Below are 22,738 nucleotides of genomic sequence, written 5' to 3'. Positions count from 1 at the left end.
GGGGATTCTAACACATTCTATTAGAGAGCAGAGACTTAGTGTGGGTTTCGAAAAGGTGAAGGGTCAAACCCCGACTCTGATAGACTCTAATTAAAATTCATGGATGATTTCTACGCTTTGAAATTACTTTTTGAGTAGTACAACGGTTGGAAAGGGATTATATTAAGAAATGAATATTCTGTTGTTGAATACTTAATTCACAAATGAATATCTTTCTTCCTGGCATTTAAAGTTAATGTTCTCACATGGAAAAGAAGCTGGCTTTACCTGTGGGAATGCAGCCATATTATATTGCCTTTATCCACACAAGTGGCTGGGGAAGTTGCATCACGTTGGGTTTTTGTTTTGCTGTTTCTTTTTACCCTTGGTCAACTGGAGGCCCCAGCAAATGACTTTGCTGTCATACCTGACTCTCCTTTTGCCTGGCCAGATCTCCAGGGTCCAGGAGAGACGGAATAGTTCCTGTGTGTTCACAGATCCTGTGTGAACTGTGCAGTTCTAGATGAGTCCCTGTTCACAGACCTGCCACTCCAGGTGTCTGGTTGGTGGATGGGAGAAAGAACTGTTGCTCCTACATTTAATGGAATGAGATCCCTAAATTTGTTTTTGCATTTCTTCTTTCACAGGTGGGAGTTGCCATGGCAGAAAGAGTTTGAGCTGTGCTTTTAGAGACTGTGCCCCCAGAGTGCACAAGTGACTGTGTTTGAAATCCCATGGGGTCTTGGGCCGTATGAGAAGTGTCTCATACAAAAACCACTGAAAAGATTTTTCAGTGTTAGTTAAATGCAGTGATGTATCCCCAGATGCTGTCTGCCAAGACACAATGGAGTGGAGTTATCAGCAAAACCAGTTGTTTGTGAAAACTCTGATTTTCTGCGCCGTGATTTGGTTTGAAATGTCCGTGTACTTCTGCTGCTTAACCTTCTCCTGCCTAATGAAAAACACCTCAGAGTCACTCTCCCTGTACTGAAGAACAACCTGTCAAGTGAATGAATGCATTAATGGCAACAAAAGCAGGGCCTGTCCATTACTAGGAGCATTAATTATTACATTAATAATGATGTTGTTTAAATTGTTTAAAGGCATATTGGACATTGCAATTCATTAGTTTCATTTCAGGTTTCAGCCATGTGTGCTAATTGAATGACGTATATTTTGGCATAGCAGAATTCCCATTATGTTTCCATTCCACCTAGTTCTCATCTGTCTTTCCTGAAAAAAAATTAAATGCTGCCATTAAGGAAAATCATTTGAAGCTGAATATTAAAATACGTATTACACTGCAGACAGAACTGCATAGTGATGGAAAAAAATCTAATTTTTCCATATTGTAATTTTGAAACTCTGCATAGTTTTCTCCTAGTGCCCTGCTTATTTGATGTCTTTTAATTTTTTTCCCATTGTGGAAGATCCAATTAAATAATAAGTTAAAATACATTATTATTTCCCTTTTCCTTTTTTCTCTTCCTATGTTTAATTTTCATAACTTCCTCTTTGGAAATTTTGCTTCCTTTTTACAGTAATTTCTTTAAAAAGCACCTTTAAGTGTGTAATATATGGCCCATATATATAAAGGAGGCCACTGACATAACAGAAATTCTGTGTTATGTATTAAACCTGTAAATACATTTTTGCCTCAGTTAATGAACTGCACAATTAGGAAAAGAGGTTGAGAATGCATTTAAAGTTTCAGTAAGTGAAAACAACTCCTAATCTGAAAAAGTACTTTTTTTCTCATCAAAGGTTCTGTTTGACAAAGAATTCTTTACCATCCCTATTTCCCATTTTATCTAAATACATCTTCAACATCAAGAAGCATTTAAAAGTTAAACCACCTGCTAGACCACGTTTCTGTCTTTCCAGCTAGCATCCCAGGTGGCATCTAAGGAAGCCTGGTCGTTAGGAAATAATGTATCTTTCTCAGACCAGAAATTTGCATAGCACAGCAGGTGAGACCAAGACTTTTTCCTTAAAAAAAAAAAAAAAAAAGGCATTTGTTCTGAAGTAACAAATATCCAACAGCTTTAAAATGCAGTTGTGGTGGCAGTGATTTGAGTAAAATTCACTGTTTCTCTTGTGGCTTCATTTAATTTCAAGTCATTGATGCTGTATTTTACTTCCTATTTTGCAAAATATTGCTGACAGTCTTTTATGGGGAATTGGTATGGGTAAATGGATTCAAAATTGTTTGCTAGGAAAACCTATGGATAACCAGAAAATAAATATCTCTATAAGCAGAAATGTATTCTGAAAAATGAATCCTGAGTAGCTGGACTGATAAGATGCATTTACTTCTACTGTAACTGTATTTAGAGGAAAGAATTGAATCATTCTTTGAAGAAGATTATTCTGTTCTATCTGAAGAAATACTCTCAATATATTTCATACTGTCTTGGGTACTGTTGAAGACAACATTAAATCCATACTGTTTGGAAGCTGAAAGTTGGTTAAAAAGAAACCTTAAGAGGGATGCTCTTTCCTAGAGATGTGATTTGTTTTTTTCTTGGAAGATCTACACCTACATTCAGTCAATAATTTCTGTGTACACACAGAAAAATAAGGTTTTTAGTAGCATTCCTACCTTAGGCCTTGTTTGGTGGCTGTTGGGAGATGAAAAGCTTGTTTGGCAGTTTCCTATAAAGCAATTTTCATGAGTCATTAAAGGGCATTCTCGCAAGAATCCTTTGAAAAGGGGAAACCTTCCTGGGGTCTGCAGTTCTCCAGTGCCCTGAAGGGGGAGGTTGGTCCAAAGCAGATGTATTAGTGCCCACCCAGACTGTCAACTCAGTGATGGCCTGTTGGACATAATGCAAATTCATTGCAAGTATTTTAAAATATTTGGAATATTTTTTAAGCCATGGCAACTATTAAAAAATAAAAGAGGAGAGTAAGGGAATGGCAAAAGAAATACTTTCTAAAATAAAGTGTCATATAATTTATTTATCATTTTATTTAAAATCCTTATCTCTACAGTAGATTTTGATCGTGAATGTTATGCATGCTGTAATTTTTTTCACTCTACATTCACATTTCCTTTCCTTTTTCATTTTGGTTGGTTGGTTGGTTTTTTAGGAGAGAAAAAACAACTGGTGTTTTTTATTTTCAGAGTCATAATGTGCTTGAATTCTTATTCTGAGCAGGCTAGATTTATTGAAGGAGAAAATGAGTAATCCAAGTCTTTGAGCTGTGACTGCTTTATATCCCATGTGTTTTTTCACCCATTTTTGCTTCTTTATTAGCACCTTTCACTGTTGTCAGCCCACAGAGATTGAAAAGTAATGGTGAGGTCCAGCTGCTAAGTTAATGCTGACAGAGAACTCACTTTGGAATAGACAACTAAATTCTTCTGCCATCTGATTCAGTCTTCTGGCATGAGGGACATTGTTCCTGCTCAGTTCCAGCTGAACTCTGTGGTTTGAATATGAAATACTGGAATGAGTCAGGCTTTGAACAATCAGCTCACTCCTCAATTAAACTACATCACCCTGTTATTTGTATTTGCAGCTTTTAAATAAGCTACCACAAAAAAATGTCGGGGAAAGAAAGCTTCACAAGGTTATAAACAACAGGAGAGGGACTTGCATAATTTAAGCAAGCTGCATGGAATAATTATATGCCATGCACTGCATATGATCAGCCACTGCAGTTTTTTTTCCTTGTTGTCAGTCCTTTGATCCTTTGCCTGACATCATACAAAGGAGTAACTGATACAGAAAACGAGGTAGCTGGAGCAAAGAGGAATGAGCTGACAAATCAAACACCATATCAAACAAACTGCCAAAAACCCAACAAATCAATGTGTGACTGCTTAATCTATCGTACAGAGAATCTGGGATTGAGTAGGTCTAGTGGGAATGGTTAGTCTTTTCCTTCCTCTGTATTTTTAGACTATTTTTCTGATCCTTTTTCTCATTTGAAGGGTTTGTTTTGTTTTGTTTCTGAGGAAGAAAGGACACTCCTCATTAAAACTTCACTGGCTAACAGGGAGTAATGTTACCAGGTCTCTGGATTGTCCCTCATCCAGAGGAGAGAATAATGTCTGGGTTGTCCTTATCCTCTGCAAGACTGTAAGAGCAATCATTTATGTGCTCCCATACTTGCCATAGGACAACATATCCTTTTATGAGAGCCCTTAAAAGGTAGCTCTGTGTAAGGACTTGGGGATGAGTTCTGGCTCCCGACTTTTAGGTCTTGGCTCTGCAGCCCTTGCACAAACGCCGTGAGAAGTGCTGTGTTCTGCTCCGAAGTGAGAGTGAGTGTGTCCAGCAGAAGGCATGAGGTTCAATATTTTCACAATGCTCTCCTTTTTGCAAAGTTTGAAACGTGTCAGAATTAGAAAATGTCATGCAATGAAGAAGCACTGCACTGTATTTCAGTTTTTGGGTCTAGTATGACCCTAAGGAATTCTTCCAACAAGAAATTTCACAGAGCAACATAATTCATTTCACCTTTAATCCTCCTATTGTCACTGCAAGTTTAAGCACCCAACAAAAATGACTGTTTAAGAAATATAATGGCTGTAACACTGATTTTTTATGATCAACCTAGATACTTCTTTAAGAATATTTTAAAGAAAAGTCATTGTATGAATAATGATGTTGTAAAACTGGAGATGTAGCTCTAATGTTTATTGTGCCTCAGCAATTTCCAATTTGAATATACTGCAGGGAAAAAAAACGTTTCTTTTTCTGAAGTAAAAAATGTAAAATTTGGGTCTCTTCCCTGGACAGAGTTTCTAACCTGACAGATTTTGCAGCCCAGATGCTGATGTCTTTAGTACCTGCACAGTTCTTTTGTCTATCAAATTCTTTTCAGAGTGTCCTGAGCATCTCATGTCGAGAGACTCGTGGTGCTACCCAAGGGGACAGAGAGTTCTGGGTGGGGTACTGAGGTTCTGTAGGGCCTGTCCAGAAAGCCTGTATCTCATTCAGGACAAAGCCTTGCAATCTGCCCCTCAGGTAACCTGTTGATGGGAGTAGTGGCAAGTGGTTACCTCGTATTCAGAATGTGCAAGACCTTTCCACATGCCTCACATACCCTTGGGGTTGCTAAAGTTATCAAAGTTAAGAGATAATACATCCGTATATATAGGAACTTCTAGTTCCAAAAATGAGTCTGCAATCAGGAAATCCTGATGGGTGTGGAATAAACTGTGCAGCTCCTGCCATGGTGTATTTCTGATAGTTTTGCTGGCTGTAAGAGCTGTAATGAGGGACGCAGGGCGGCTCTTCAAAATGCAGTTTATTGTATCTGAGACGTTACAGCACTCCAGGGTCATGAGCGACAGAGCCACGCCTGCAGCTGTCAGCTCCAGCTGCAGACAAGCCTGAAGATGCTTTAATTTTGGTTATAATGCATTACATACTTTTCTTTGCCAAGTATCATAATACATAAGAACCAGTCTATACCTTTACTTTTACCTATAGCCTGTCATAACTACTATAATCACCATATTCATTTTACTATTCTCCAATCACTAAAAGTAAGTACATTACAGTTTAAGCTAGAATTTGTTTTTCACTTGTCATGCAGTGGAAAATTCTGAGACCTTTTTTCAACATCGGCAGTCTTGTTTGCCTGTGCTATCTTTCTGCTTGGTAAAAAAATCTTGTTTGAGGTGGATTTATCCTTTGTTTTAAGTCACAAAAACCCCTTCTAACTACCATACCCTTTGCCTTCTTAGTTATCTAATAAGACTGGCTCAGCCATTCTTTTCTTCTCTATCAAAATTTGCTTCCATCTCTTATTTCATTCTCAGGTTCTAAATTCAAAAATCTTTCTGCCAAGCATACATATCTGTGAGACTTTCTTGTCAAACTTTCATCCTTCCCAACAGCTGGCTCTGACTATTGAAAATCTGACTGCTTTTTTTTTCTTTAAACAAAGTGATGGCTTAGAGATAAGCTGCACTCATGTCTTGTTCCCTAGTTCCTCTACCAAAGATGCTTTTCGAGAAACAGGTCTGTCTAATAGCACTTAAACCTGGTGTTTAACCTAGGTGAGGTAGGACTGGCACCATAAACTGCAGGTTTCTTTATTTCCATGAGGTTTTGACTAGTCTGGTTTAGTCACTGCCCTTCCTGCTGCCCCCTGCCCTGCTCTCTATCAACCCCTGCTGCAACTGACCCCTCTGTTCTGGGGACAGGGACTTCTCTGTCACCTGGGGTATGGTTCTGGAAGTTACAGCTTCATCGACCCTGGCTGGAAGCAGCAATCTCATTGATAAACTCTTTATTGTTCATTCATGGATCCCTCCCATGTTTCTTTGTAGGGCTTGCTTTCATCATCGTTTAGTTTCTTTTTGCCTCATCCAGTACCATTATTTCTGATGCAATTTCATGCCTCATGGAATGATATTAAAAGAGATGGAGGGAGGAACTTGTAACATTCAGTTGAAATAAGTCCCCATTGTCAAGCATCAGTAGCATTTTTAGTATAGACCAGAAAGCCTCACTGAATTGTTGAATATATATATTTTTAAAGCTGCATATTTTTACAGAACAGAGTTGAAAATGCAGGGAGTATCTCAAAATAATTGCTGCCAGACTATTTTCCACCTTAAGCCTGGTTTCTCATTCTACAAATGGTGCCATTCAGTAGAAGAAATCAAACCTGTGAGAGTCATTGCAACCAAATGCTTTTGACACTCTAACAAAACACAGACTGGCTGTTGGGCAGTGACCTCCTCAGAGCTTCTACTCTGGAGAGAAAGGAATTAATGGAATAATGAATATTGATTTTTCTAGCTCTACCTGTGTTTTATATGTTCTGTCATCAGTTTTGTGGAAACTTTGTTCTTGTGATTTTGAATTGGTGCTTTTACTGTTTCAAATCTATCATCTAAAGAATTTCTGATTATTTTTTGTTTGTTTTCCCTTGTGATCAGAGCAAAGGGATCTCTCATTCCTGGATAGCACAATCTGTCAAACATCCTTCCAAAGGTCCTGTCAGAGTAGCACTGTGGTTGTGTTTTCATATAATCCTTTCCACATCCGTATTTTACTTCCATTTGCAGGCTAAGAGAATGCAATACAGGGCATCCAGTAATGCCCTGGATACTGTGTAAAAACACTTGTTTATTCCTCTGTCATGGCCAATAGAACTGCTTTCTGGGTGTGATTGTATCCATGTATCCTTGCTTTATAGGTCACAGTACTAGTGACTGGTAGCAGTAAAAGTAACTTTTAAATTATGTTTTTGAGATCTCCAGTGAATTTACACAGACTCTTGCACAGTTTTTTACATGTACAGTAGATATGCACTGTTGAAACAATATATGTTGGTGTGTTGTTCACAGTGGAAAAAGGCATTAATGCTCTGGAATTCCCCCCCCAAAATGCTTCATTTGCAGCTGTCACCGGGCATTATTGTGTTTATTTTGTTCCATTCCAGCTGTAAAAACAGACAACAGTTTCCTGAAGTCAGTGGAACAATGCTATGAATCAACTGATATGAGAGAGATCTAGTTCATCACTAAAACCAAGAAAAAAGTCATTATCAGTTCTATTACCTGATTGCCTTCTACCCAGAATGTAAAACTGCCACAAAAACAAAAAAGAAAAAAAAGAGGGGGGAGACGGGAATTTCCAAAATGACTGCCTGGAGCAGAGCACAATGGTGTAAGCAGCTTTTGCACCCCAGGGTTCACACATTTGTTCCACTGTGGAAAGGAAAAGAGAGGAAACCTTTTCAAAAGACCAAGCAAGCCTGGCATGTGATTAAAGTTGTAGTCACTCCTTGGTGTCGCTGCCTTTCCTGATGTGCAGGGGCGGATAGCAAGGGTTCATCTCCTTTCGAGCCAGGAAGTTTCTGTATGTTTGGGTCTTATTGGTATTTTCCCACCTGCTCTGCAGGGCGCACATACCCACACACGCTCTTCTGAGAATTCCCTGAATTCCAGAGAAGAGAAGGAGCTGCTGCTCCACCTGAAATGGGCCAAATGTGTTCCTTTCAGAATTTATCACACACACTTATACCAGTGCCACAGCCAGGAAGCCTTTTTTACCCCATCTGCAGAATGTGGTTTGTAGATGTGAAAGTTGGCACACTTGGTAATTTGAAAATTGCAACTTATGAAGAATGAGAAGTGCTTTAATAACTTTCCTTTCATTATCATCTAATTTATCAAACCCGTAATATCCAAAATTCTTCAAGTGTTCCTCGGCTGCATATCTGTCAATTATGGCTCTTTATGTAGTTATAATCTGCCAAGTGAGCTGTCATTGTATCTGATAAGTAATTTTGACAGCCATAATGTGCTGATTGTGGAGCAACACTGGGAGGATGATGAGGGTCGTTGTTGGGATTTTGCCAGTTGAGGCTGCTTATTTTTCATTAACCACAGAACTGGTGTTAATGCTTTTTCAGAGTGTTTGAAGAACTTCACTCAGGTGAGATTTATCTCCTTGAGGGCACCCTGTTTCCCTGGGTTCCTTCTGGTCCCCAGGAGAGCACCCTGCCCAGAGGGCCATGCCAGGAAACAAGTAGGTGTGCAAGTGGGCAATTTTTGGTCTTGAATCCCAGTTGTTCCCAGGTGTTTGCTGGGTTTTGTGAGATGGCCCCCATCATCTCATGGTGTGCAGCTCGGCCCTGCAGACAAGAGCCTCGGCACAAGCATAGCTAATTCCCTGTGGTATTTCATTTCCAGGAGTTCTTAAAGCAGTGCTTTGTTTGTCACTCTGTTTTATTATATCCTTTGTGCTCAGTTTGCAAACAAATCACAAGCTTTTTTTAACTGTTACATCTATAAACCCAGTCTTACAGAGACAAAATGTTCTAAGTATGTAATGCGAATAAAGATTCCTTGGGCTCTCCCTGACAACTGTTTGATCCCTCTGTGTTCAGAATATGCCCTTGAAGCCACTTGCACAATTCTTTTACTTAGCTTAAATATCGTCATGACAGACAGCCTGGTCTTTAGGCTTTGTAATCACCTGCAATTTCCAGTGAATCCCTGAGGATCAGCATTTACTCAATACATCTGGAAATGAGGTTTCCAGTAAACAAGGCTGCTAATGCTGTGGCAGGAGAATGATGATGATCCTGGTCACTTGGTGTGAGTTGTGTGCTGCAGGGCTGGGATGAGAGGATACTCTTATAGGGGCATTTGTGTCCTCAGAGGAAGCAGGGGTGTGTATTGTAGTGAAATAACCCAGCCAGTACAGATAACACTGCCATTACTGATCATTCCTAGAAGAGAGCTTTGCACCATGTCTACTGAGAGAAAATACCACTTTAAAATTAAATCAGAATGTTCAGAAATATATGGAATAAAAGCTAGCAGAGAAGCTGTTTTCAGCGAATGCCTTGACAAGCATTTGTCAAGAATCCTTCCAAAAAATACATTTGTCACCCAGAAGTTCAGGTCTGTAAATGGCTGTTCTAAAAACTGTGTCGACACAGCATTTGCTTCCCAGGGCTAGAGCTGAGCATTCATAAGGAAGTTCTGCCACAGCCAGATTCTGTTTGACCACTTGTGAAGGTACAAATGCAAATGCCACTCAGTGTTGCTGAGTGGTAACTACAAAACTGGCTTTGAATTAACTATAGCTCTTGATAAAATACATTGTGTTTCCTACCAGATATATTCCAATTATTATGATAATTTACTTCAGAAACTGCAAATATAATTTGTTTCTTTACATTGTTGAGGAACAGTTAAACAGAAACTACATAGATATTTATTTGCACTTTCTGAATCGCTGGAATGATTTATTATTGTGGAACTTACATGGTATTACTTTTTTATTGCTTTATATTGCATGTTTGGTTTTAATAGTTGCATCCTTCATTCTATTAATTTCAGCTTAAAAATTAAATTGTAACTGAAGTTCAGCCATAGCTCCTAAATCATAAAAAATAAGCTTTGGTCTTCAATTTCGAGAATGAAAGTGGGGGTGGAATACAGACTAAGCAGAAAAATAATCTCTCAGCAAGAACTGTGCTTGATATTGTTTGTAACAGCTACTGATAACTGTGAGATCTGTATTCATTTCTGTACTACAACCTTTATTTTTATTGCACTTTGGTTACCCAAGGTTAATTTAGACTTTAACAATTATGGACTTTACCAGCACTCAGGAAGGGATTGCCTTTTGCCATTGATAGCAATGCAAAATTTGTAAATAATCAGTAAGATCCTGTACATTTAACTTCAGTTCTATTTTCAGGTAGTCTTTTTTTATTTTTTTAATGTGGTATCCCATTTGCACAAAAACTCGATACACAGCTGTCCTTGGAAGTTTACATTATAAAATGTTAAAAGAGTTGCTATGCGAAGACTTATATCTATACTTAAATCCAGACCTCTCAAAACTCCTGCAACAGTCTTAACTCTTAGAGATGCAAAATCTCCCAAAAGAAAGAAAGATATTAAGTAATTTAAAGGAATAGGTTGTGAATCCACAAATATTTCAATGCGGACATGAAACTGAAATATGTATCCTCAACAGGGTTTGTTTCACATTGGATTCCACTGAATTCAGTCTCTTTTAGAGTTTTTGTCATTCCCTGAGGACTTCAGTTTTGCACTTGCAGCAGGGACTTACTCAGAGGCTGATCTGAGGCAAAAAGTGAGGGAACAACAACCCTGGTACATCCCCAGACACCGAAATGTTTGCAAGACCATGCATGCTTTGAGGACAATAAATCCAGCGATTAGGAAATCCTAGGAAGGCCAAATTCACACAAAGTTGGAACTAAATCTGATGGTGAAGTCCCAGCCCCATTGCAGTCTGTGACAAGTGCTCCATGTTTTCAGGACTGGCAGCCCCAGACTACTACATGTGTGAAGAAGCAAGGAAGGACTTTTTTTCTAAAAGTCACGAGCACCTCTCACAGTAACACAGCCAGAAGTGGGTAGCAGACTTGGAGCAGGAGTCAAAGAGAAAGAGCAAAGTCATTAAATATTTACAGCGGAGCTGGCATAAATACGGTGTATCAAAAATGTAATTGTACTGAAGTAGAAGCATTTTGTAGATTTTTTGATGTTTCTGCCATTTCTGCAGTGCTGAAGGGGGTTTTGAGAGGACTGGATTGAGAGTCTGACCTTTCTCTGAAAACTATTTTGACACAGCTCAGTTTCATGAAAAGCTTCAAATAGTTTTTCATTTCACATTGGGGAAAAAAGCAAACACCATCTTCAAAGCTGCTGAACAACACCATTTCTGTCCTGTGTGAAGCCCCTGCTCAAGAGGGCAAGATATAGGATAACATCTAAGAGATATAGCAAATAAATAGGGGTTTTCAGTGGGTTAGATGATAAAAAGCACAAACCCCAGCATGCTGAGCTCAGTGAGGTTTTGAATTTACAGTTTAGAAAGCAAAGCTCTTTGCATTGCTGAATAATCAATATGGATAAGATATCCCAGTGTAAAATCTTAGAAGGGACAGAGCCCCTGTTTTTACAATGGATTTGTTAATGGCTGTCCTGTATCTTTAGGCTCAACACAGCTGTAGTTTGTATATCCATTATAGTTATTTTCAGTGAGAGTATAAAAACCTTAATCTAAGTTTCCATATAGGAAAAGTTACTTTATTCTCCTACTGACCATACCATTCCATGAAAGAGCCAGAGCCGTGTTTGGCATCAGTCTGAGATTTACTGGAGCACAATCCCCCTGCCCTTATAAATACTGTGGCATGGGGCTGTGCTTCTGGAATTGTTTTGGTGGCTGGAGTCCCATCTGAATCATGGAATATATCAGGATCACTTCAAGCTGGCAGTCCTACATTGAAAAACAAGGATTTTACTAAACTCTGAGTAGGAATTAGTTACTCAGAAAAATCTGGGAATATGCACTGCTTAACCATTTGTGCTGTTTGGAGAATGAAAAGCTGGGAATAAGGAGCAACATGTCAAGTAGGGGTTGCCTGCAGGCAGCTGGAAGTACTGAGATAGTCAGCTCACACAGCTCAGGTTCTCACACCTCTCACGTGTCAGACATTGAGCCTGAGCAGGTGAAGGCAGCTCTGCCCAAAGCTGTGCTGGGGAGTCTTTGCTGTGTCTGAAAAACCGTGTTCTCCTCAGCTGCCTGGGTGTGACACAACACTGCAAGCCTGTTCTGCACAAAAACACAGACATTTGCTGGCTGCCTGGACTCTGGTCAGTGGTTGGAGCTGTCTCCTGGAGTATTGGGCTTGTGGGGAGCAACCTTGTGCTTAAGACCAGCACAGTATAAAAAGGCACTGAAACTTCATAAAGGTGCAGCAGGAAGCATTAAACTGAATAGAACAAAAGAGGAGGAGACTGTGAGGCTCAGAGGAATAAGATGAACTGAATATATTTTGTTAGAAATAGAAGAAGCAATTTTAAGTGTCCAAACAAATTAGAGTACAACTGATCTTCTAGGCAGATGTGCATTTACTTTTTAGTTTGATTAATTTTGTTATCTTCACTATGTGATTTTCATTCTGATAAAAAGCCAGATACTATAATTTTGACTGTGTTGCTTTTCATTTGAGATGATACTTTGGAGCACAAGCAACCGTGTCCAAAGTAACTTACTGTGTCTAGAGATCCAGTCCAAATATGACTTTACATCAGGAGTATTACAGATTGTTTACAGACAGGCAAGTGGAAGTAAAGACAAATGAAAAAAAGCCATGATCAGGGGGAACCATATGGTACTCTTGTAACTATTAAACTCAGTGCTCTACTTTGCTGCATGCCTGCAGGATGCACAGACTAATCCCTTGTGTCCAGGCTGCATGCCAAGATTAAATTAATGTTCCTAAATTCTTTGTTTAATCTGCTTCTGTGAGAAGAGGCCGCAGCAGAGTAAATAGCTGAGTGAAAACTTGAGGAGGTGTGAGCACTTTATCCCTTTCCTAGCCTCTCACTCAATACCTTGCCTCTCACGTGTGTTTTCGTGGGCAAAAGGTAGAAGAGTCCTAAAACACCTAATGCATCTCTGAAATTTTACTCTGTGTTATCAAGAGTGTAGGGGCCACTGAAAAGATCCATACTTTCCCTTTGAACTCATTTCATAGGCTGCCACTGCCATGCAAACTCCACAATTATTCAGAGGTATAATATTGGAATTATTTTATGTTTGTTATTTTTGCAGGACAGTCCTAGCTCCTAGTACTTGGCTCGCCTCTGGTTTGCCTGGTTGAGTCTGCTGTTCAAATTATGTGCTATCCAGTCCAGAGTTCCTGATATAACTCTCAAGTTAGAGCTAACTCATGCCTTTGATTCAAAAGAAACAGAAAAACTGATTGATCATTCACTGTGTGCTTTGAATTAGCTAACTATGCCCCAAAATAATGCCTTTAAAATTATTCAGGGAAATAATCATTTAATAAATTCAACATTTTCCAAGCTACTTTATCTCAAAAATTGTCTGTCTTGATATAAGGCCCTAGGGAAAGTAGTTTAATTAAAAAGTAAGGTTTTTTGTCAGTCTGCTGAGTCCTCTGCAGACTAAACAGCTGCTGGTTTTCTACTCTTGAGTGTGACATGGTGATGTTCATTTTCTTATTTATCTCTGTGTATCTCACAAGGAAGCCAAATCTTTCAGGTCATATTGGAGCATCTATCCTGCTGAAGGAAATATTTGTGTTAGGTTTGCCTGTTGGACTGTTGGAATTCTGTAAGCAATATATATTCACTAACCAAGATTACTAATTTTAGGTCTCTATTTAATTTGAAAATCTTGGGAACGTCATAGCTACTTTCACATATTTTATTATCATTTGTCCTTTAACTGCTCAGTAATACTTAGTGACAGGAAATTATTGCAAGCATTTTAATAACCTTTATAATTTTATGTGCAGATACCTCTAGGTTGCTCTTTTAAAAATGGGTTCACCTTTTTTTTTTAAATGGTATACAAAATAAATTGGGTCAGGGCCTCATAAGGCAAGTTATCTCCTATTTTTCTCAGTGTAGACCTCACTAATCTAGAGGAGAAACAGCTTTGTGACCCATCTTTCAGGCACAAACGTGGAATTAGGGCAGTGGGAGCATCTGGGCCTCTGTGTTTCCTGGAAGAGGAGTGTCTGAAGCAAAGTGCTTTTTGATCTGCTGCAGCAGCAGCAGCAAAGCTGCAGCCACAACTGCAGACATTGCAGCCTGGAGTGAGCAGTGCCCAAAGAATGCAGGTAATGTGTGTGAAGACAAGGACCCGGAGGTGTTTGTGATTGTTATTGGCACCTGTACAAAAGGAGAGCAGAAAAGGACCCAGCTGGGGACTGTGTCATTCACAGCTTCACTTGGCTCCTGGAGGACAAAGTTCCTTTTATTAATTGCTTTTTGCATGTGCTTAACTACACGGTTGCAGGATTAGTTTTTCAAATTGTTTATTATTATGTGGTATTGTAAAAAATGCCAAGGCAAATATTTCTCAACGATGCTCATGTAACTGTTAGAGACACCGTGCTGTGCCCTACAGCACTGTAACTAAATGGGACAGTAGCTTCTGTGTGCTGAGTGAGTGACTGTGTGGCACTGGATGCACTCCTGAATCCACAGGATACTTCCAAACATGAAACTTGAGGCTGACAAAGCCTTGCATTAATGCAGTGGGCATGGAGCTCCACACATGGATTAGAAAACTGTACTTTTTTGTTACTGTTCTTAAAATCATACTTTCTTCCTTTTTTGATTCTCTTGATTCTGGCAGATTTTGGAGAGAATAAAAGATTAAGAAGTATTTCAAATTATTTGCAATAGAGTGTTAATTTGGTAAAGGTTTGCTTGATAGGAGGAAGGAAAGACAATATTTGATATTTCTATGCTTTTAGAATCGAGGGTGTTTGCAAAAGGTACAGTCAGTAATTAATTAAGCACATCTTTATGTGCATAAACATCTATCTCCTTGTTACTTATTTTTCTAATCCACCTCAATGTTTATTGCAGTTTTCAATTAAACATCTATCAGGTCTCCATCATTTGAGCTGGAGTGCAGACCTGAGTGGGATGTGTTGTGCATCTCACCAGTGGGGGATTCCAACAGAGCAATGCGGTCAGATATCTCACTAAAATCACAGTTTTTCCAGAAAAATCACACTTTTAAAGCAACATTTATGTAAACAAAATTATGGAGTAGGGAAATTTATTGTGGAGCCAGGAGGAAACCCAGATATCACTGCTGCTTTTATGCTGCTCACAGAACTATCTTTTTATCCCGAGCAACTGGTCCCTGCTTCAGCAGAAGGATGAAGTCTGGTTCATTTGGTGTGAGCTTATTGCAGCAATGAATTACTTGAAGTGCAGTTGCAGTTTCCCCCTCTTCCAGTTTCAAATCCATGGAACAGGGAGTGTAGCAGTGGATTTATGCTCTTTCTTTGCAGAGTGGGTTGCTCATAAAATTAAATATGAGGAAATAATAATTTTTTGGTATTAAGGCATGAATACCTCCCTCTATTCATGATTTCAGTATTGCTTCCTGGAATTTAGTATTGCACTGTGAGTTTAATAGCATTGACTTAAATGAGCTGGAAAAGCATATACAGTAGTTACTACCTTTTTTTTTCCCTATATCCTTAGAGATATTTTACATCTCTAATTATTATTTTGCCTCATTTTCCCAAACAATTGCCCTTTCTTCCTTCAAAACATAACCTTTTGCATTCAGTAATTTTTTAAACAGTAGCAACAGCCTGTGATAGAAAAACTTGTCAAAGCTGTAAACCTTCCCAGTGGCATGGAGACACTCAAAAGGTCACCAGCTCTGCCCTGCAGGAGGTGTTTGCAGGATTCCAGCAGAGAAACTTGTATACAGCTGTTATTGTGGAAGGTTGGATTATAAAAAAAAACAAACCAGAGAAACAGCAGCCCCTAAAAAAGTTATTAGAAAATCTGACATTGACAGCAGGTCGTGGGTCAGTGCTTTATTTCTGAGCAAACAGCAAACTGAGCAGTGTCCCAGCAGGTACTTATTTGCAGGTGGCCATCCAAGTGCCAGGAGAAATCTTTGCTGATAATTTTTCCAAGAACAGCATGCCTGTGTTTGGATTTCTAGCCGCATGTAAAGCTTTAAAGATTCAAATTTGATTCATACTGAGAGTACTTCAATTTTGTTGACAAACTTTAGTTAGAGCAAGAGGAAAGTCATGCCGCAAGCAAATCCACATGTTATATAAAATTCTTGGAAGCCTACTGGTGGCATGTAATGTCTGGAGATTCTTCTTTAGTGGTGGCAGTCAGATACCTCTGTTAGGACTTGATGGATCCATGGAGCTGAATTAGGTTCTTGAAGGACACACCTAAGGAAACAGCAGTGTTATTGTCATTCATGTGCAAAGCTGTGGAGGTCACTCTGACACCTTGATCATGGCATTTCTGTCTGTTCTTTGCGTCAAAACTTGGTATGCATTTGTCCTGAACAGGGGTTTTGTCTCCTTCAAGGTGGGAGTGGATTTGCCATGTGATCCTGGGACTTTGATTCTTAAGCACTTTGGGATCTTCCAGGGTATCTGTGCTTACCTCAAGAAGTATAAAACTGCCACCTTAATTTTAAATAAAGGATTATCTGTGTTGATTTGCATGTTGGAGAAAAACACACATGGAAGTGTAATAAAAGTCTAGAGAGTAATAAAATTAGAACAGGATATGAATGTAAATGAGTAATTTTGTCAGCAACAAACTAATGAAGCCTGGTTTCCCAGAGAGTTGAGCTTCACATTTGATTTACTGCTACCTAAAAGGTACAAGATAGAAGTGAAGCTTTTTTTCTTGTTGAGCTTTTAGAACACTTTTGTGCTCTCTTTGCTGTTTAGTGAGATGTGACCTCTTTGTCACCCCTATGCTTTTTCTGTAGCATCTCTGTATTGTGGAGCTGTATCATTTCATAGCACTTGAGGGAAACAATTCATCTCTTTAAAACATAGTTGAAGTTAACAGATGATCTTGGGAACAAATCCATGTGTGTAGTCACACATCCAGAGGAGTCCTGAACACAGCAGTGTGATCTCCATCCCGTATGGAATCACAAGTTTGCCTGAGCATGCAATTGTCACTGAGGTTGGAAAGACCTGTGAAATTACTGAGTCCAGCAATAACCCAGCAGTTCCAAGCCCACCACTAACCCGTGTCTCTGACTGCCACATTTGCATGTCTTTTGAATCCCTCCAGGGATGGTGATGCCACTTCTGCCCTGGGCACCCTGTGCCAGTGCCTGACCCACACTTCTGGTGGAAACATTTTTCCTAACATCCAATCTAAACCTCCCGTGGTGCAACTTGAGGCCATTTACTCACAGTCGTTACCTTGAAGAGACTGACTCCCATCCCACGAGAGCCTCCTCTCAGAGAGCAATGAGGTCTCCCCTGAGCCTCCATTTCTGCAGGCTGAGCCCCGCTCCAGCTCCCTCAGCCGCTCCTCACCAGCCTGATGCTCCAAGCCTTCCCCAGCTCTGTTCCCCTCTCTAGACTCACTGCAGCCCCTCAGGGTCTTTCTTGCAGTGAGGGACGCAGAACGGGGCACGGGATTTGGTGTGTGGCCTCCCCAGTGCTGAGTACAGGGGGACAGTCACTGGTCCTGCTGGCCACACTGGTCCAGGCCAGCTGCCATTGGCCTTTTGGGCCACCTGGGCACGCCTGGCTCATGTTCAGCCGCTGTTGAGCAGCACCCTCCGGTCCTGTTCTGTCAGGCATTGTCAGCCACTGTGCCCCAGCCTGGAGCACTGCAGGCTCGTGGTGGCCCAGCGCTTGGCCTTGCTGAACCTCAGCCAGCCCAGTGAAATAGCATTTGCTGATTCCTGATTCACAGGCAACTGGTGCCTTTTTTTAACTATTGATGCCAATGATGGAATGTCAGAGATCCCAGCTTTCCATCTGAAGCCTTCAGTATTCTTGGTGTAGTGAAGGCTGAGGAAGTAGCAAAGGGAGCTGTGAAAGGCCAGATAATCCTTAGTGTTTCTTAATAACTTCTGAAATTTATTTCAAGTGAATGAGGCCGTGTAGTTATTAAAGGACTAACATTGGGGATTATTATTTTACTGCAAGAAGCATGAATGTGGTGTTTCATATAAAAGACAGTAATTTGTAATACAATTTTATTGATTAAGGCTTATAATCACTAAATCTTGCATGTAAATGTGACTGAATGTGAAACATTGTCTTTATCAATTTCCAAACAGTGGATAAATTTGTTGGTTATGTTTCAGTATTATGAACCATCAGTAGCTTTTTTTCAGGCTATTATAATTTTTACAGAGGAAATAATATCCTTATTACCCCTGGAGTAGTAACATATGGTTCTACCAAGGCTTTAAAACTTAAAGGAATGTGAACTTCAAAATTAATAGGTTCTTATGGCTACTGATAGTCTAAATGATTTGAAGAAAAAACATGTCCAGAGTTTAGTTAAAACATGTATTAAAGTGAAACTCTCAGCAGACTTCAGCCCTGTAACCAGAAGGTTTTATAGGAAGCAACTGGAAGCCCTCAGAGTGTACCTCCTGGCCTGGGAGAAGAGAAATTTTCCCTCTGCCTTGGCAATTGCTATTGGATTTAATGAATGTGCTTCTACCTTTACATGGTGTCACCAGCTTATCCTTTTTTTAGCAATTCCGTACTACCATTTCTATGATCAGAAAATCCTATATCCACCTGCTTGCAAACCCATTCAAATGAAATTAAGAACAAAGCACAGAATTTTCCTGGGTTGTCTGTTGGGAGTAAAACAGTGTCCCACTTTGCACTCTCATTATTTCAGCCTTGGAAAGGAGAAGGGAAGAAGGCGGTGCAGAGGTCCTGCAACTTCAGTGATGAGTCTGAGTAGGAGAGAAACCCTGCCTCCTTTTCCTCTAGTGATTTACAAACCCATACTTACCTAAGACCCCAGTAAGTAAGATAAGCTTGGCACAGTTCCCATTGGCATCATGCGGGTCTGGTGTGAGGATTGACTGACACAGACTCTGCTTGTGCCAGCAAAGCAAAGCCATTTATTACATAGTTTACCAGTATTTATAGGTCACCATATTCATATAAAATTTTCCATTTTGACCCCTTTGTCCCAATCCCCTTTGGAAACACAATCTTCTAATTATTCTCCTTATGCTAGTAATGTCCTTTGTTATCTCTTTTGCCATAAAGCCCCTTTTGCATCTCCCCTCTCCAGAGCAGTCAGTGTCAGAGGGTCAGAGTGACCAGACATGATGTCTTCACTTCTGTTCTTGCCTTGAGTTTATCTCTCCCTTGGGTTTCACTGTACCAGGGCCAAAAGGTCTGCAGTGCTACCCAGCTCAGCTTCTGTAGCTCTGTGATCTCCAACAGTCTGGGGTTAGCTCAGCTGGGTTGAAATAAAGTCATGTAGCTCTATTTAATAATGAGAAATAGTATCTGTTACATTTTAAAGACACTGTTTGTAATGCTTAATAAGAGTATTTCTATATATCTGTCAATGTCTGCGTGTCTGGCAGTGGACCTTACTTAATTTTCTGCTTTTTTACAGCTCTTCCAACTCTTATCATTTCCATTTGCAATGCAGCCATTAAGACACCTTTTTAAAAAGTCATGATCTTATACATTTAAAATTTTTTACAGTGTTAGTTCATTTCTTTGGAAACAGCAGTAGAGCCCTTCTTTTGAAATAAATCTTACTAATTTTTAACAACACTTCCAGTTATTTTCAAATAAGCAGGTTTCTGTAGCCACATTCTGGAAGTATATGTGTTTTTTTTGCAGTGTGTTTACAAATATCTCATCATATCCTGGCAGCTGTCATTATTTTATCTTTGGCAAATGGGAATATGGAGGCAAAATTAGAGTTATATTTAAAGCTGGAGTATCTTTCATAAGAGTGGGATATAGAGACTTCTGAAATATTTGATGAGAACTAATTGGAACATGTGCTGCTTCTGTGATTGCTTTGCATTAGGTCTCTGCCTTTGGAGAGGGAAAAATGATAAATATTTAGATTAGGGCTGAGAGAACTTCTATCTGCCTGGAGCTATTTCTGTTTTTTAAGAACTGTAGCTTGGACGTCTGCTAATGCTGTCTTGTCTGCAATCAAACAGTGGATCAATAAAATAATAAACACAAAGCACTGAAGTTAGGATTTCTGTTGATGGATTGTGCATCTGAGGAAAACTTTATTAAGAAACTATGAAGGCCAGTGTTTATAGAACACAACAAACAGTATTTGCCATTAGATTTCCCATGTTTGCACTGGTTTATTTTGTTTTCAATTAAAATAAAACTGAAATCCACAATATCATTTTAGATGGATGTTTTGTTTTGAAGTTACAAGGAAATGCAGATCATTTTTTTCAAAGGTTGTGTGTGACAGCAGTGGGATACAAACTCAGTGATCAGCGCCTGTGATCAAAGCTGAACAGGCTGCTTCCCTTCGGCCTTCTCTTCATCTCGTGCTTTGACCCCTGTGCACATTTCATTATCACTGTGCAGCCTGCTTTGATGGATGTGCAAGATGTTAGTCCTGTTGGAAATCTGATTCTCAGGGTAAAGTCCATTGCTTCTTCTGTAGCCCAAATATTTGGGCTCACTGAGGGTGAACAGCGGAGAGCTTGGAAAAGAGCACAGCTTTGTCCTGGGAAACTCCACAGCCCTTTCACACCCCTGGAGGGAGAGGGGGCAGCAGGAAAATGTCTAAGCAGGGCTTAATGTATGTTTTCAGTGCCTCATAATTACCAAAACTGTGTGGTGATCCTCTAAAGGTATTCACGGGATTGATTGCAATTATTAAGTGTGGGATTCGTCTGCCTAAATGTCAGTGATGTAGCTGAGCAAAGCTTCAGCTCTTGTCGTCATAAAGGGAAACCTGTGTGATGATAGTTGAGGAAATATTCTAAAAATCCTGTGTTTATACCTCCATACCTAATCCCCACCCTCCCTGCACACACAGCCTTGCCATTTTTTATTTTTCCCACATAATAGGAATGATGAACTTCAGCACTTTTATAAAGTCACTGTCTGTTCTCTTTTGCAAAAATAAACAATATATTGTAGTAGAGAAAAAGGAACCAGGCCTGAATTAGAGGTCGTAGATGCAGAGTTAATTTAGAATTTGGCACTTGGCTCAGATATGATTGGCAAAGAGATTTTAAAAAGGCTGCAACTATAAACTGGAAATAAATGGGAAAGGATTATGTGAGTGGGAGATGGCTTTGAATCTATAATGCATGTCCTGAGACTGACTTGCTCATAAAAGAGCATGTGTTTAATGTGTCATGAAAATATTTAAGTCATATTGATCTTTATATAAATATTTCATTTTTAAAGTTGGATTCTGGAGTATCTTGCATAGGAGCAGCATATAGAGACTGAACTAAAAAGAAAATAAAATTAACTCCGTGTGCATATCCTTGCTATCATTATGAAGGATAAAAAAAGGAACACTAGAAATTGGGTCTTTTTTTCTCTTTCCAGTCTCATATTCTCACAAGATCCTTTATGCTGTCTTTTGTGACCAAATCAATTTTTTTAGTCCTTGCTATATCATCTGTTCTGTTATCTAGTATTCCTCTGAGAGATGCTATGGATCTATTATATTAGGAAACAGTTTGGAGGCAGAGTGAACTGCTGCCAAGAAGGCACTAATGTATGAGGGTGAGAATGTGGGTGGGTGACTGAGATGTCCAAAAGGGACACTTGTCTGTGTGCCTTCAACTGCTTCTGATCCAAAGATGATGTATGTCTGTAAATAAAGCAGGATGTATTTTGAATGTGCCCATGTTCTGCACCATTAGTTTTTCCACTGTTGGGAAACTAAACTGCACATTTGCTACCACCTGGCAGCTCAAGTGGCTCAAGGAGTGACAGCAGTTAAAAAAGGACAACCTCTAAATTATTATCTATTTTTCTTTTTGCTATTTTCTTTAAATAAATACAGTCTCTTAATTTAGCTCAAATATAATTTAGCTCACCATTGCTGTTGGCACCATATGGAATGGCCTCTGGGGCTTTCAGAAACCATTTAGTACTGACAGAGGAAGAGGGAGGAGCTGCACTCAGCACATCCCACTGCACAACACCTGTTTAATGGCCCTTTTGGATACACAATGACCTGGTGCCTGAGTCTGTATTTCCCTCCTCTGGAAAAGCAGGTGAAATACAAATGAACTTTGTGTCTCTCCAGTGCATAAGACTTAGACCCACCCCCCCCCCCAGTTATGATTGTTTTGTGCTGTTCCTCACAGGTGAAATTTGTGCTTTTAAAATCCATGGGCAAGAAATGCCCTTTGAGGCCGTTGTGCTGAACAAGACATCTGGAGAAGGTCAGCTTCGAGCAAAGAGTCCCATTGACTGTGAGCTGCAGAAGGAATACACATTCATCATCCAGGCCTATGACTGTGGATCAGGACCAGGTGGAACAAACTGGAAGAAATCTCACAAGTGAGTGAAAATGAGAAGAAATTTTTTTTTTTGCTTTGGCATACATTTGCTCCACAGTCTATATTATTTCAGGTAGAAAGCAACTAAAACAAAGATAAATCATAGTTGCAATATTCCACCCATTTTTTCATTCCTTTTTCCTATTAGAAAATATATTCCTTTTTGTTTGCTTCAGCTGAAGCTTTGGACAGGATCCCCATTCAAGTGGATAAATGCATCTCAGTTTTGGTTTATATTTTCCATTCGTGTTTTCATGTTGAATACATCCAGGTCATGGAAACTGGCTTTCAATTGATATTTACAATTTTTAAATAGGTTTTCTCTCTCTTCATCTCATTTCAAATGGTAAGAAAAGAGGAATCATCCCCCTTTTTTAGTATATCTATGTCATAAGCTGAGCAGTGTCACATTTGAACAGTGTCTGACCTCAGCTTTT

At 39.5% G+C, this 22,738-nt stretch overlaps 1 protein-coding gene across 7 annotated transcripts in view; it reads left to right on the top strand.

The window, feature by feature from the left end:
- Positions 1 to 22,738, top strand: part of CLSTN2 (calsyntenin 2) — a 324,249-nt gene that overhangs the window by 216,914 nt on the left and 84,597 nt on the right. For all 7 annotated transcript variants that reach the window (XM_068201285.1, XM_068201287.1, XM_068201292.1 and 4 more), the window contains exon 3: positions 22,107 to 22,302. In XM_068201285.1, the coding sequence (XP_068057386.1) occupies positions 22,107 to 22,302 (196 nt within the window). The remainder of the gene's footprint in view (positions 1 to 22,106; positions 22,303 to 22,738) is intronic.

This window comes from Anomalospiza imberbis, chromosome 10 (assembly GCF_031753505.1).
Source record: "Anomalospiza imberbis isolate Cuckoo-Finch-1a 21T00152 chromosome 10, ASM3175350v1, whole genome shotgun sequence".
Classification (NCBI taxonomy): domain Eukaryota; kingdom Metazoa; phylum Chordata; class Aves; order Passeriformes; family Viduidae; genus Anomalospiza; species Anomalospiza imberbis.
This window is presented reverse-complemented; position numbering and strand designations above follow the sequence as displayed.